This window comes from Rhinichthys klamathensis, unplaced genomic scaffold, assembly GCF_029890125.1.
Source record: "Rhinichthys klamathensis goyatoka isolate OS25496 unplaced genomic scaffold, OSU_Roscu_1.1 h1tg001280l_1, whole genome shotgun sequence".
In the NCBI taxonomy this organism is placed as follows: domain Eukaryota; kingdom Metazoa; phylum Chordata; class Actinopteri; order Cypriniformes; family Leuciscidae; genus Rhinichthys; species Rhinichthys klamathensis.
The window spans coordinates 87,501-104,704 of NW_026607411.1; the positions used below are offsets into that span (position 1 = coordinate 87,501).

Genomic DNA, 17,204 nt, shown 5'->3' on the forward strand with positions numbered 1-17,204 from the left:
TTCATGATGACGCTCGACACACACTCGCTCATGATGACGCTCGACACACACTCGTTCATGATGACGCTCGACACACACTCGCTCATGATGACGCTCGACACACACTCGCTCATGATGACGCTCGACACACACTCGTTCATGATGACGCTCGACACACACTCGCTCATGATGACGCTCGACACACACTCGTTCATGATGACGCTCGACACACACTCGTTCATGATGACGCTCGACACACACTCGTTTATGATGACGCTCGACACACACTCGCTTATGATGACGCTCGACACACACTCGCTTATGATGACGCTCGACACACACTCGTTCATGATGACGCTCGACACACACTCGTTCATGATGACGCTCGACACACACTCGTTCATGATGACGCTCGACACACACTCGTTCATGATGACGCTCGACACACACTCGTTCATGATGACGCTCGACACACACTCGTTCATGATGACGCTCGACACACACTCGTTCATGATGACGCTCGACACACACTCGTTCATGATGACGCTCGACACACACTCGTTCATGATGACGCTCGACACACACTCGTTCATGATGACGCTCGACACACACTCGCTCATGATGACGCTCGACACACACTCGTTCATGATGACGCTCGACACACACTCGCTCATGATGAGGCTCGACACACACTCGTTCATGATGACGCTCGACACACACTCGCTCATGATGACGCTCGACACACACTCGCTCATGATGACGCTCGACACACACTCGTTCATGATGACGCTCGACACACACTCGCTCATGATGACGCTCGACACACACTCGTTCATGATGACGCTCGACACACTCGCTCATGATGACGCTCGACACACACTCGTTTATGATGACGCTCGACACACACTCGCTCATGATGACGCTCGACACACACTCGCTCATGATGACGCTCGACACACACTCGTTGATGATGACGCTCGACACACTCGTTCATGATGACGCTCGACACACACTCGCTCATGATGACGCTCGACACACACTCGCTTATGATGACGCTCGACACACACTCGTTCATGATGACGCTCGACACACACTCGCTCATGATGACGCTCGACACACACTCGTTCATGATGATGCTCGACGCACACTCGCTCATGATGACGCTCGACACACACTCGTTTATGATGACGCTCGACACACACTCGTTCATGATGACGCTCGACACACACTCGTTTATGATGACGCTCGACACACACTCGCTTATGATGACGCTCGACACACACTCGCTCATGATGACGCTCGACACACACTCGTTCATAATGACGCTCGACACACTCGTTCATGATGACGCTCGACACACACTCGTTCATGATGACGCTCGACACACACTCGTTTATGATGACGCTCGACACACACTCGCTTATGATGACGCTCGACACACACTCGCTCATGATGACGCTCGACACACACTCGCTCATGATGACGCTCGACACACACTCGTTTATGATGACGCTCGACACACACTCGTTCATGATGACGCTCGACACACACTCGTTTATGATGACGCTCGACACACACTCGCTTATGATGACGCTCGACACACACTCGCTTATGATGACGCTCGACACACACTCGTTTATGATGACGCTCGACACACACTCGCTCATGATGACGCTCGACACACACTCGTTCATGATGACGCTCGACACACACTCGTTTATGATGACGCTCGACACACACTCGTTCATGATGACGCTCGACACACACTCGTTTATGATGACGCTCGACACACACTCGTTCATGATGACGCTCGACACACACTCGCTCATGATGACGCTCGACACACACTCGTTCATGATGACGCTCGACACACACTCGTTGATGATGACGCTCGACACACACTCGTTCATGATGACGCTCGACACACACTCGTTCATGATGACGCTCGACACACACTCGTTCATGATGACGCTCGACACACACTCGTTCATGATGACGCTCGACACACACTCGTTCATGATGACGCTCGACACACACTCGTTCATGATGACGCTCGACACACACTCGTTTATGATGACGCTCGACACACACTCGTTCATGATGACGCTCGACACACACTCGTTCATGATGACGCTCGACACACACTCGTTTATGATGACGCTCGACACACACTCGTTCATGATGACGCTCGACACACACTCGTTCATGATGACGCTCGACACACACTCGTTCATGATGACGCTCGACACACACTCGCTCATGATGACGCTCGACACACACTCGTTTATGATGACGCTCGACACACACTCGTTTATGATGACGCTCGACACACACTCGTTCATGATGACGCTCGACACACACTCGTTCATGATGACGCTCGACACACACTCGTTCATGATGACGCTCGACACACACTCGTTCATGATGACGCTCGACACACACTCATTCATGATGACGCTCGACACACACTCGCTCATGATGACGCTCGACACACACTCGCTCATGATGACGCTCGACACACACTCGTTTATGATGACGCTCGACACACACTCGTTCATGATGACGCTCGACACACACTCATTCATGATGACGCTCGACACACACTCGCTTATGATGACGCTCGACACACACTCGCTTATGATGACGCTCGACACACACTCGCTGATGATGACGCTCGACACACACTCGTTCATGATGACGCTCGACACACACTCGTTTATGATGACGCTCGACACACACTCGTTCATGATGACGCTCGACACACACTCGCTCATGATGACGCTCGACACACACTCGTTCATGATGACGCTCGACACACACTCGTTTATGATGACGCTCGACACACACTCGTTGATGATGACGCTCGACACACTCGTTCATGATGACGCTCGACACACACTCGTTCATGATGACGCTCGACACACACTCGCTCATGATGACGCTCGACACACACTCGTTCATGATGACGCTCGACACACACTCGTTGATGATGACGCTCGACACACTCGTTGATGATGACGCTCGACACACACTCGTTCATGATGACGCTCGACACACACTCGTTCATGATGACGCTCGACACACACTCGTTCATGATGACGCTCGACACACACTAAAACTAGATTAAAGACGCATCTTTTTAGCCAAGCATTTACATAATGCTTACCTTTTATTATACTGCTGAATCAGGTCAAATGCATTTAATACTATAAAACTTGAAGAGACTGTAGGTTATCTGTATAGGTTGCATAGTATTTGCAGTCATTACGTTCCTGTGTATATTGCGTGAATGACGGGTGGTTGGGCAGATATTGTGTTGCGGTAGGTAGTATGCCATACGGAACCGTTGTCCACTGAAACTGCCTATTCACGCACCAGTGGGGCTCGACAGCCTTAGTCAACGGGTTGGCGCGTATGGTTGGGTTGCGGAGAGATTGTGAGATTGTGGTTAGGTCTCAGCAGCAGGAGGGATGTAGAGGTCAGTAAGCTGGGCTGAGTTGAGTGGGGGACGGAGGGGGGTGATTTTGGGACGCAAGAGTCACTGTATTCATGTTTTGTCTTTTACGCCTGTGTTATGGAAATCATCATTATGAACAGCAGCTACGCTAATTATTTTCCCTTTGCTTTTCTGCTGTTATCTCGGGACGCGAGTCCCGAGAAAATGGCGTTCGTCAGCTCCAGTTTGTATCCAGCCTCTCACGGAGACTTCAGATGCTCCAATCACAAAGCCTATGAAGTGACGACTTAACAGGGGCGATATGGACTCTCTATGGTGGACGGCACTGATCCTCAACTACTCGTCTTAAGACCGGCGTGCATACTTGGACTTCCAAAAAATACTCTAAATGTTCCGATCCAATCTGACTTGTAATGCTGCCCGAATCATGCACTGTTCCTTCGTTGGCCAGAGGAGAACTGGCCCCCCGACTGAGTCTGGTTTCTCCCAAGGTTTTTTTCTCCATTCTGTCCCTGATGGAGTTTTGGTTCCTTGCCACTGTTGCCTTGGCTTTTGGCTTGCTTAGTTGGGGACATTTAACATTTAATATTCAATAATATTATTGATCTGCCTTACTTAAGGTGGACGTTGACGCAATTTCTTTTAGAAACAAACTTTGTTATATTGTTATATTGTTTTTGTTATATTGTTTTCATGTTATCACTGTGAAGCGCTTTGATACAATCTGTATTGTAAAAAGCGCTATATAAATAAAGGTGAATTGACTTGACTTGACTTGACTTGACACACTCGTTCATGATGACGCTCGACACACACTCGTTCATGATGACGCTCGACACACACTCGTTCATGATGACGCTCGACACACACTCGTTCATGATGACGCTCGACACACACTCGCTCATGATGACGCTCGACACACACTCGTTCATGATGACGCTCGACACACACTCGCTCATGATGACGCTCGACACACACTCGTTCATGATGACGCTCGACACACACTCGCTCATGATGACGCTCGACACACACTCGTTCATGATGACGCTCGACACACACTCGTTCATGATGACGCTCGACACACACTCGTTCATGATGACGCTCGACACACACTCGCTCATGATGACGCTCGACACACACTCGTTCATGATGACGCTCGACACACACTCGCTCATGATGACGCTCGACACACACTCGTTCATGATGACGCTCTACACACACTCGCTCATGATGACGCTCGACACACACTCGTTCATGATGACGCTCGACACACACTCGCTCATGATGACGCTCGACACACACTCGTTCATGATGACGCTCGACACACACTCGTTCATGATGACGCTCGACACACACTCGTTCATGATGACGCTCGACACACACTCGTTCATGATGACGCTCGACACACACTCGTTCATGATGACGCTCGACACACACTCGTTCATGATGACGCTCGACACACACTCGCTCATGATGACGCTCGACACACACTCGTTCATGATGACGCTCGACACACACTCGCTCATGATGACGCTCGACACACACTCGTTCATGATGACGCTCTACACACACTCGCTCATGATGACGCTCGACACACACTCGTTCATGATGACGCTCGACACACACTCGCTCATGATGACGCTCGACACACACTCGTTCATGATGAAGCTCGACACACACTCGTTCATGATGACGCTCGACACACACTCGTTCATGATGACGCTCGACACACACTCGTTCATGATGACGCTCGACACACACTCGTTCATGATGACGCTCGACACACACTCGCTCATGATGACGCTCGACACACTCGTTCATGATGACGCTCGACACACACTCGCTCATGATGACGCTCGACACACACTCGCTCATGATGACGCTCGACACACACTCGCTCATGATGACGCTTGACACACACTCCTTTGATGACGCTCGACACACACTCGTTCATGATGACGCTCGACACACACTCGCTCATGATGACGCTCGACACACACTCGTTCATGATGACGCTCGACACACACTCGCTCATGATGACGCTCGACACACACTCGTTCATGATGACGCTCGACACACACTCGCTCATGATGACGCTCGACACACACTCGCTCATGATGACGCTCGACACACACTCGTTCATGATGACGCTCGACACACACTCGTTTATGATGACGCTCGACACACACTCGTTGATGATGACGCTCGACACACTCGTTCATGATGACGCTCGACACACACTCGCTCATGATGACGCTCGACACACACTCGTTCATGATGACGCTCGACACACACTCGTTGATGATGACGCTCGACACACACTCGTTGATGATGACGCTCGACACACACTCGTTCATGATGACGCTCGACACACACTCGTTCATGATGACGCTCGACACACACTCGTTCATGATGACGCTCGACACACACTCGTTCATGATGGCGCTCGACACACACTCGCTCATGATGACGCTCGACACACACTCGCTCATGATGAAGCTCGACACACACTCGCTCATGATGACGCTCGACACACACTCGTTCATGATGACGCTCGACACACACTCGTTCATGATGACGCTCGACACACACTCGTTAATGATGACGCTCGACACACACTCGTTCATGATGACGCTCGACACACACTCGCTCATGATGACGCTCGACACACACTCGTTCATGATGACGCTCGACACACACTCGTTCATGATGACGCTCGACACACTCGTTCATGATGACGCTCGACACACACTCGTTAATGATGACGCTCGACACACACTCGTTGATGATGACGCTCGACACACACTCGTTCATGATGACGCTCGACACACACTCGTTCATGATGACGCTCGACACACACTCGTTCATGATGACGCTCGACACACACTCGTTCATGATGACGCTCGACACACACTCGCTCATGATGACGCTCGACACACACTCGCTCATGATGACGCTCGACACACACTCGCTCATGATGACGCTCGACACACACTCGTTCATGATGACGCTCGACACACACTCGTTCATGATGACGCTCGACACACACTCGTTTATGATGACGCTCGACACACACTCGTTCATGATGACGCTCGACACACACTCGCTCATGATGACGCTCGACACACACTCGTTCATGATGACGCTCGACACACACTCGTTTATGATGACGCTCGACACACACTCGTTGATGATGACGCTCGACACACTCGTTCATGATGACGCTCGACACACACTCGTTAATGATGACGTTTGACACACACTCGTTGATGATGACGCTCGACACACACTCGTTCATGATGACGCTCGACACACACTCGTTCATGATGACGCTCGACACACACTCGTTCATGATGACGCTCGACACACACTCGTTCATGATGACGCTCGACACACACTCGTTCATGATGACGCTCGACACACACTCGCTCATGATGACGCTCGACACACACTCGTTCATGATGACGCTCGACACACACTCGCTCATGATGACGCTCGACACACACTCGCTCATGATGACGCTCGACACACACTCGTTCATGATGACGCTCGACACACACTCGCTCATGATGACGCTCGACACACACTCGTTCATGATGACGCTCGACACACACTCGTTCATGATGACGCTCGACACACACTCGCTCATGATGACGCTCGACACACACTCGTTCATGATGACGCTCGACACACACTCGTTAATGATGACGCTCGACACACACTCGTTGATGATGACGCTCGACACACACTCGTTCATGATGACGCTCGACACACACTCGTTCATGATGACGCTCGACACACACTCGCTCATGATGACGCTCGACACACACTCGTTCATGATGACGCTCGACACACACTCGCTCATGATGACGCTCGACACACACTCGCTCATGATGACGCTCGACACACACTCGATGATGACGCTCGACACACACTCGCTCATGATGACGCTCGACACACACTCGTTCATGATGACGCTCGACACACACTCGTTAATGATGACGCTCGACACACACTCGTTGATGATGACGCTCGACACACACTCGTTCATGATGACGCTCGACACACACTCGTTCATGATGACGCTCGACACACACTCGTTCATGATGACGCTCGACACACACTCGTTCATGATGACGCTCGACACACTCGCTCATGATGACGCTCGACACACACTCGCTCATGATGACGCTCGACACACACTCGCTCATGATGACGCTCGACACACACTCGTTCATGATGACGCTCGACACACACTCGTTCATGATGACGCTCGACACACACTCGTTCATGATGACGCTCGACACACACTCGTTCATGATGACGCTCGACACACACTCGCTCATGATGACGCTCGACACACACTCGTTCATGATGACGCTCGACACACACTCGTTGATGATGACGCTCGACACACTCGTTCATGATGACGCTCGACACACACTCGTTGATGATGACGCTCGACACACACTCGTTGATGATGACGCTCGACACACACTCGTTCATGATGACGCTCGACACACACTCGTTCATGATGACGCTCGACACACACTCGTTCATGATGACGCTCGACACACACTCGTTCATGATGACGCTCGACACACACTCGCTCATGATGACGCTCGACACACACTCGTTCATGATGACGCTCGACACACACTCGTTCATGATGACGCTCGACACACACTCGCTCATGATGACGCTCGACACACACTCGTTCATGATGACGCTCGACACACACTCGTTAATGATGACGCTCGACACACACTCGTTGATGATGACGCTCGACACACACTCGTTCATGATGACGCTCGACACACACTCGTTCATGATGACGCTCGACACACACTCGCTCATGATGACGCTCGACACACACTCGTTCATGATGACGCTCGACACACACTCGTTCATGATGACGCTCGACACACACTCGCTCATGACGCTCGACACACACTCGTTCATGATGACGCTCGACACACACTCGTTCATGATGACGCTCGACACACACTCGCTCATGATGACGCTCGACACACACTCGTTCATGATGACGCTCGACACACACTCGTTCATGATGACGCTCGACACACACTCGTTCATGATGACGCTCGACACACACTCGTTCATGATGACGCTCGACACACACTCGCTCATGATGACGCTCGACACACACTCGTTCATGATGACGCTCGACACACACTCGTTAATGATGACGCTCGACACACACTCGTTGATGATGACGCTCGACACACACTCGTTCATGATGACGCTCGACACACACTCGTTCATGATGACGCTCGACACACACTCGCTCATGATGACGCTCGACACACACTCGTTCATGATGACGCTCGACACACACTCGCTCATGATGACGCTCGACACACACTCGCTCATGATGACGCTCGACACACACTCGTCATGATGACGCTCGACACACACTCGCTCATGATGACGCTCGACACACACTCGTTCATGATGACGCTCGACACACACTCGTTATGATGACGCTCGACACACCTCGTGTTGACGCTCGACACACACTCGTTCATGATGACGCTCGACACACACTCGTTCATGATGACGCTCGACACACACTCGTTCATGATGACGCTCGACACACACTCGTTCATGATGACGCTCGACACACACTCGTTCATGATGACGCTCGACACACACTCGCTCATGATGACGCTCGACACACACTCGCTCATGATGACGCTCGACACACACTCGCTCATGATGACGCTCGACACACACTCGTTCATGATGACGCTCGACACACACTCGTTCATGATGACGCTCGACACACACTCGTTCATGATGACGCTCGACACACACTCGTTCATGATGACGCTCGACACACACTCGCTCATGATGACGCTCGACACACACTCGTTCATGATGACGCTCGACACACACTCGTTCATGATGACGCTCGACACACACTCGTTCATGATGACGCTCGACACACACTCGTTCATGATGACGCTCGACACACACTCGTTCATGATGACGCTCGACACACTCGTTCATGATGACGCTCGACACACACTCGTTAATGATGACGCTCGACACACACTCGTTGATGATGACGCTCGACACACACTCGTTCATGATGACGCTCGACACACACTCGTTCATGATGACGCTCGACACACACTCGTTCATGATGACGCTCGACACACACTCGTTCATGATGACGCTCGACACACACTCGTTCATGATGACGCTCGACACACACTCGCTCATGATGACGCTCGACACACACTCGTTCATGATGACGCTCGACACACACTCGCTCATGATGACGCTCGACACACACTCGTTCATGATGACGCTCGACACACACTCGTTAATGATGACGCTCGACACACACTCGTTGATGATGACGCTCGACACACACTCGTTCATGATGACGCTCGACACACACTCGTTCATGATGACGCTCGACACACACTCGTTAATGATGACGCTCGACACACACTCGTTGATGATGACGCTCGACACACACTCGTTCATGATGACGCTCGACACACACTCGTTCATGATGACGCTCGACACACACTCGCTCATGATGACGCTCGACACACACTCGTTCATGATGACGCTCGACACACACTCGTTCATGATGACGCTCGACACACACTCGTTCATGATGACGCTCGACACACACTCGCTCATGATGACGCTCGACACACACTCGTTGATGATGACGCTCGACACACACTCGTTCATGATGACGCTCGACACACACTCGTTCATGATGACGCTCGACACACACTCGTTAATGATGACGCTCGACACACACTCGTTGATGATGACGCTCGACACACACTCGTTCATGATGACGCTCGACACACACTCGTTCATGATGACGCTCGACACACACTCGCTCATGATGACGCTCGACACACACTCGCTTCATGATGACGCTCGACACACACTCGCTCATGATGACGCTCGACACACACTCGTTCATGATGACGCTCGACACACACTCGCTCATGATGACGCTCGACACACACTCGTTCATGATGACGCTCGACACACACTCGTTATGATGACGCTCGACACACACTCGTTGATGATGACGCTCGACACACTCGTTCATGATGACGCTCGACACACACTCGTTATGATGACGCTCGACACACACTCGCTTATGATGACGCTCGACACACACTCGTTCATGATGAGGGAACAGCATAAAGCAACTTACAGTTATTACTGATATTTTGAGCCAATTTCCCATGATCGTGTTCTCACACACGAGAAATGCGCTTGATTCACACGTGTTATTGATATCCAGTTTGTGCATAAGTTATATTCGCAGATAACACATGAGACTCTTACATTCTGGTACGCACGCGCCCGAACGATAAATCTCCCACAGGAACGCCGAAACTCCACACGTCAGATTTGTAGAAAACCTCTGCAGAGAAAAGAGAAAAATCCATTATTACACAAACCGAAACTCTTACGCTGAGACAAACTCTTTTCATCTCACTTGTGAAACTCACACACTCACACTCTAACTCATCACAAACTCTCACTCCACTCTCACTCCACATCACTCTCTCACTCACACACTCTCACACTCACTCACTCACTCACACTCACACTCTCTCACTCACACACACCTCATCTCACTCACTCACACTCTCACACACACATCTCTCACACTCACACACACACTCTCTCACTCACCATCACATCACTCTCACTCACTCACCACTCTCTCACTCACCACTCTCTCACTCTCACACTCACTCACCACATCACACTCTCTCACTCACACACTCTCTCACTCACACCTCACTCACTCACTCTCACTCACTCACTCACACACTCACTCTCACTCACTCACTCACTCACTCACTCACTCACTCACTCACTCACTACTCACTCACTCTCCTCACTCACACACTCTCACTCACACACTCACTCACTCACACACTCACTCACTCACTCAACTCACTCACTCACTCACTCACCACTCAATCACTCACTCACCACTCACTCACTCTCTCACTCTCTCACACTCTCACTCTCTCACTCACTCTCACTCTCACTCCACTCACACACTCACAACACTCCACTCTCACTCACTCCACACTCACTCTCTCACTCAAACACTCTCTCACCTCACTCACTCACTCACTCACTCACTCAACATCACTCTCACTCTCACTCTCTCACTCACTCACACACCTCTCACTCACACACTCCTCACTCACCACACACACTCCACCTCTCACCACACACTCACTCACTCACACACTCTCACATCACACACCACACACCACTCACACACTCACTCCTCACTCACTCAAACACTCTCTCACTCACTCACTCACACACACACTCACTCACCACACTCACTCACTCACTCACTCAACACACTCACACACTCTCCACTCACACACTCTCTCACACACACACACTCACTCACCACACACACACACCACCACTCACTCACCACACACTCTCACCACCACACACACTCACTCACCACACACACTCACTCTCTCACACACTCACACACCTCTCACCACTCACTCACCACCACACACTCACTCACCACCACTCACTCACCCACTCACTCACTCACTCACCACTCACACCACTCACTCACACACACCCCACCACACACCCTCACCACACACCACCACACACACTCACACACCACCACCACACACCACTCACCACCACTCACTCACTCACACACCCACCACCACACACTCCACACCACACACTCACCACTCACACACACTCTCACCACACACCACCACACACCACACCACACACCACCACCACCACACTCACTCACTCACCACCACAACACTCACTCACCACCACCACACACACTCTCACACACTCACTCACTCACACACTCTCACACTCACCACACACCACCACTCACACACTCACCACTTCTCACCACTCACCCACCACACACCACTTCCCACTCACACCACCACCACACACACACCACTCACACACACTCCACCACTCACCACCACTCACACACACACACACCCTCACACACCACCACCACCACACACCACTCACTCACACACTCCACACCACACACACACCCACCACCACCACACCACACACCACACACACACACACACCACCACACACACACCACACCACCACTCACTCACACACTCACTCACCACTCACCACACCCACCACTCACACACTCACCACACTCACCACACTCACCACCACTCACTCACACACTCACTCACCACACACTCACTCACACCACCACTCACACACACCCACTCACACACCTCTCACCACACACCCACACACTCACAACACACTCACTCACACACTCACACACCACCACTCACACACCCACACTCACACACCTCTCACCACACACCCCACCACACACACTCACCCACACACACACCACACCTCACTCACTCACACACACACCACACACCACTCCACCACACACCCTCACACACACTCACCTCTCACACACCTCACACTCACACACTCTCACACTCACACACTCACTCACTCACACACCTCACACACACCACACACACTCTCACCACACACACCTCACTCACACACTCACTACACTCACAACACTCACACACTCTCACACTCACACTCACTCACACTCACACACACTCACACTCTCACACTCTCTCACACTCCACACACTCCCACTCACACACCACCTCACACTCACACACTCACACACACACTCTCACCACACACCACACTCCACTCACACACTCACTCACTCACTCACACACTCACTCACCACTCACTCACTCACACACCACTCACTCACTCACTCACACACTCACACACTCACCACACACTCACTCACACACACACTCACACTCACATCACACACTCTCACACCACACACCTCACACTCACACACCTCTCACTCACACACTCCCACTCACACACTCTCTCACTCACACACTCTCACTCACACACTCTCACACTCACACTCACACTCACACTCACACACTCTCACACTCACACACACTCACACTCACCACACTCACTCACCACACACTCTCTCACTCACCCACACACACACCTCACCACTCACACACCCACACACTCTCACTCACACACTCCTCACTCACACACTCTCTCACTCACACACCACTCACTCACACACCTCTCACTCACACACACCTCACTCACACACTCTCACACTCACCACACACTCACACACTCACTCCACACTCACACACACACTCACACACTCACTCTCTCACTCACACACCACACACTCACACTCACACACTCTCACTCACACACTCACACACCACCACCACACACACACCTCACCCACTCACACACTCACACTCTCACTCACACACCACTCACCACACACACACTCTCACCCACTCACACACTCACACTCACACACTCACTCACACACACACTCTCACCCACTCACTCACACACCTCTCACCACTCACTCACCACTCACTCACCACTCACTCACACACTCACACACTCACTCACTCACCACTCACTCACCACACACTCTCTCACTCACACACTCTCTCACTCACTCACACACTCTCTCACTCACTCACACACTCTCTCACTCACTCACACACTCTCTCACTCACTCACACACTCTCACACTCACACACACCTCTCTCACTCACACACTCTCTCACTCACACACTCTCTCACTCACACACTCTCTCACTCACACACTCTCTCACTCACACACTCTCACTCACACACTCTCTCACTCACACACTCTCTCACTCACACACTCTCTCACTCACACACTCTCTCACTCACACACTCTCTCACTCACACACTCTCTCACTCACACACTCTCTCACTCACACACTCTCTCACTCACACACTCTCTCACTCACACACTCACTCTCTCACTCACACACTCTCTCACTCACACACTCTCTCACTCACACACTCTCTCACACACTCTCTCACTCACACACTCTCTCACTCACACACTCTCTCACTCACACACTCACACACTCTCTCACTCACACACTCTCTCACTCACACACTCTCTCACTCACTCACTCTCTCACTCACACACTCACTCTCTCACTCACACACTCACTCTCTCACTCACACACTCACACACCTTCTCGCGCAGGGCCTCGGGCGAGGTCCACTTGACGGGAGTTTTGCCGTGTCCTGAGTGGACGAGGCCTCTTTGGTCAGACCGAAGTCGCTGACTTTAGCGATGTTGTCGTCGGACACCAAGACGTTACGAGCCGCCAGATCTCGGTGCACAAAGTTATTGGCCTCCAGATACTCCATGGCTTCACACACGTTACTGAAACACACACACACACACACACACACACACACACACACACTCCTGAAGATCCCAGCGGACAGACAGACATTTACCGTGCGCGTCTTTAAGTAAGGGATAATGTACATCCAGCCGGTTGTTATATCAGAATAACCCCCAACAGGGCGATCAGGATCCAACAGTAAACAAAACAATAGACACAAAATGGCCGCCGCTGCGTTTATATGAAACGAGAGAGCGAGTCCACGATACTGAATGGCATAATTAAATAACTGTACACAAAATATTGATTCAACTGAGTTTTAATATTTTATTAGCTCACAAAAGCAAAACCCGTTCTAGCGAGTGTGTAGCGCTGATGTCTGCAGTGACCCGGATGATGAGTGTGTGTTTCTGTGTTCTGGTGTTATCGGGGAATAATAAACCGCTGGATGTGTGATTGACCAATCAGAATCAAGTATTCCACAGAGCCGTGTAATAAAGATAACTATAACAATAACTATATTCACGTCCACACCAATGAACGATTGGTGAATCAAAGCAGCGCAAATGGACCCGCGTCTTTACGTTCCACAAAAACACCAGAGGACAAATATGATCTTTAATAAAGAGGATTACTCACAGCGAGAACTGGAGCAAACACTCGCCGCCCAGGACCGTTCGACCCCGAGAGCGCAGGTAATCCACCAGACTGCCCTGTCACACACACACACACACACACACACACACACACACACACAACTAAAGCATTTAAATATCATCTTATTAAGACATTATTGACAGATATTGATATTTATATGCCCTTTATGCAAGTATCTGCTGTACTGTTATAAAGATCTCACTGATTTACATTACAAGCATCGTATGATACTCAAACACACTTATTTATTTAAATTTAGATTTTGTCTAAATGTTCAATAAACAGTTAAAATTAAAGAAGCTTTTTTCTGACTATTAGGTTCAAATAAATATCAGTTCAGTCAGGACAGATTCTCCAACACAAAATATGAGTGTTTCTGTTTGTATTGCACGTCATGACTGAAGAGAGAGACGTCACTGACCTTCGCCATGTATTCAGTCACGATGAACAAACTGCCTCTTTCCTCCACGATCACACCCAATAACTGCACCAGGTTAGTGTGTCTCAGCTGACTGCAACACACACACACACACACACACATACACACACACACGCACACACACACACACACAGACAGACACACACAGATTTAAACTCACCATGAAATCAAAAATGACAGCTCTCGTTTCAATTGCAGTGTTTATTGTAAATGATATATGAGTGCACATCATCATCATTGTGTTAATAATCTTGAATCAGAATATCTTCCTCTTGCAGCATCTCTTCTCTTCTCTGATGACGAGGGCGGGGCTATAACCTGTCACTCACAGGAGATCAGCCAATAGCAAACCACAACCATCCAATCAGTTCCCCACAGACACAATCAAGCCCCGCCCACGTGTTCTTGTTCCAGAAGCGTTTCAATCAATATATGACACGATATCTTTCAAAGTGATTTTTCTCACACACACACACACACAAACACACACACGGATGGTCTACTATTTCCGGTTAGAACCGCAACCCACTGCGCGATTAGAACTACAAACATGAATAACAAGTGTTGAAAACTACAAACATGGCAGACGTGCGCGATCTGACTTACACAGGAGGAACAGCAGAGAGTGTTGTTAGTGTTGTTAGAGGTTATAATGCAGATGTTGTGAGTTAGAGGTTATAATGCAGATGTTGTGAGTTAATGGTTATAATGCAGATGTTGTGAGTTAGAGGTTATAATGCAGATGCTGTGAGTTAGAGGTTATAATGCAGATGTTGTGAGTTAATGGTTATAATGCAGATGTTGTGAGTTAGAGGTTATAATGCAGAAGTTGTGAGTTAGAGGTTATAATGCAGATGTTGTGAGTTAATGGTTATAATGCAGATGTTGTGAGTAAGAGGTTATAATGCAGATGTTGTGAGTTAGAGGTTATAATGCAGATGTTGTGAGTTAGAGGTTATAATGCAGAAGTTGTGAGTTAGAGGTTATAATGCAGATGTTGTGAGTTAATGGTTATAATGCAGATGTTGTGAGTAAGAGGTTATAATGCAGATGTTGTGAGTTAGAGGTTATAATGCAGATGTTGTGAGTTAGAGGTTATAATGCAGATGTTGTGAGTTAATGGTTATAATGCAGATGTTGTGAGTTAGAGGTTATAATGCAGATGTTGTGAGTTAGAGGTTATAATGCAGATGTTGTGAGTTAGAGGTTATAATGCAGATGTTGTGAGTTAGAGGTTATAATGCAGATGTTGTGAGTTAGAGGTTATAATGCAGATGTTGTGAGTTAGAGGTTATAATGCAGATGTTGTGAGTTAGAGGTTATAATGCAGATGTTGTGAGTTAATGGATATAATGCAGATGTTGTGAGTTAGAGGTTATAATGC

At 49.8% G+C, this 17,204-nt stretch overlaps 1 protein-coding gene across 1 annotated transcript in view; it reads right to left on the bottom strand.

Annotated features, from left to right (window-relative positions):
• The window catches only part of LOC130079698 (tyrosine-protein kinase CSK-like), a 22,470-nt gene extending 6,569 nt beyond the window's left edge, over positions 1-15,901 (bottom strand). Inside the window, exons 1-4 of the mRNA XM_056245055.1 lie at positions 15,803-15,901; positions 15,364-15,437; positions 14,557-14,759; positions 10,804-10,868 (exon numbers count right to left, since the gene is read on the bottom strand). Of these exons, the coding sequence (XP_056101030.1) occupies positions 10,804-10,868; positions 14,557-14,759; positions 15,364-15,437; positions 15,803-15,811 (351 nt within the window). The 5' untranslated portion in view covers positions 15,812-15,901. The remainder of the gene's footprint in view (positions 1-10,803; positions 10,869-14,556; positions 14,760-15,363; positions 15,438-15,802) is intronic.
• Between the last annotated feature and the right edge of the window lie 1,303 nt (positions 15,902-17,204).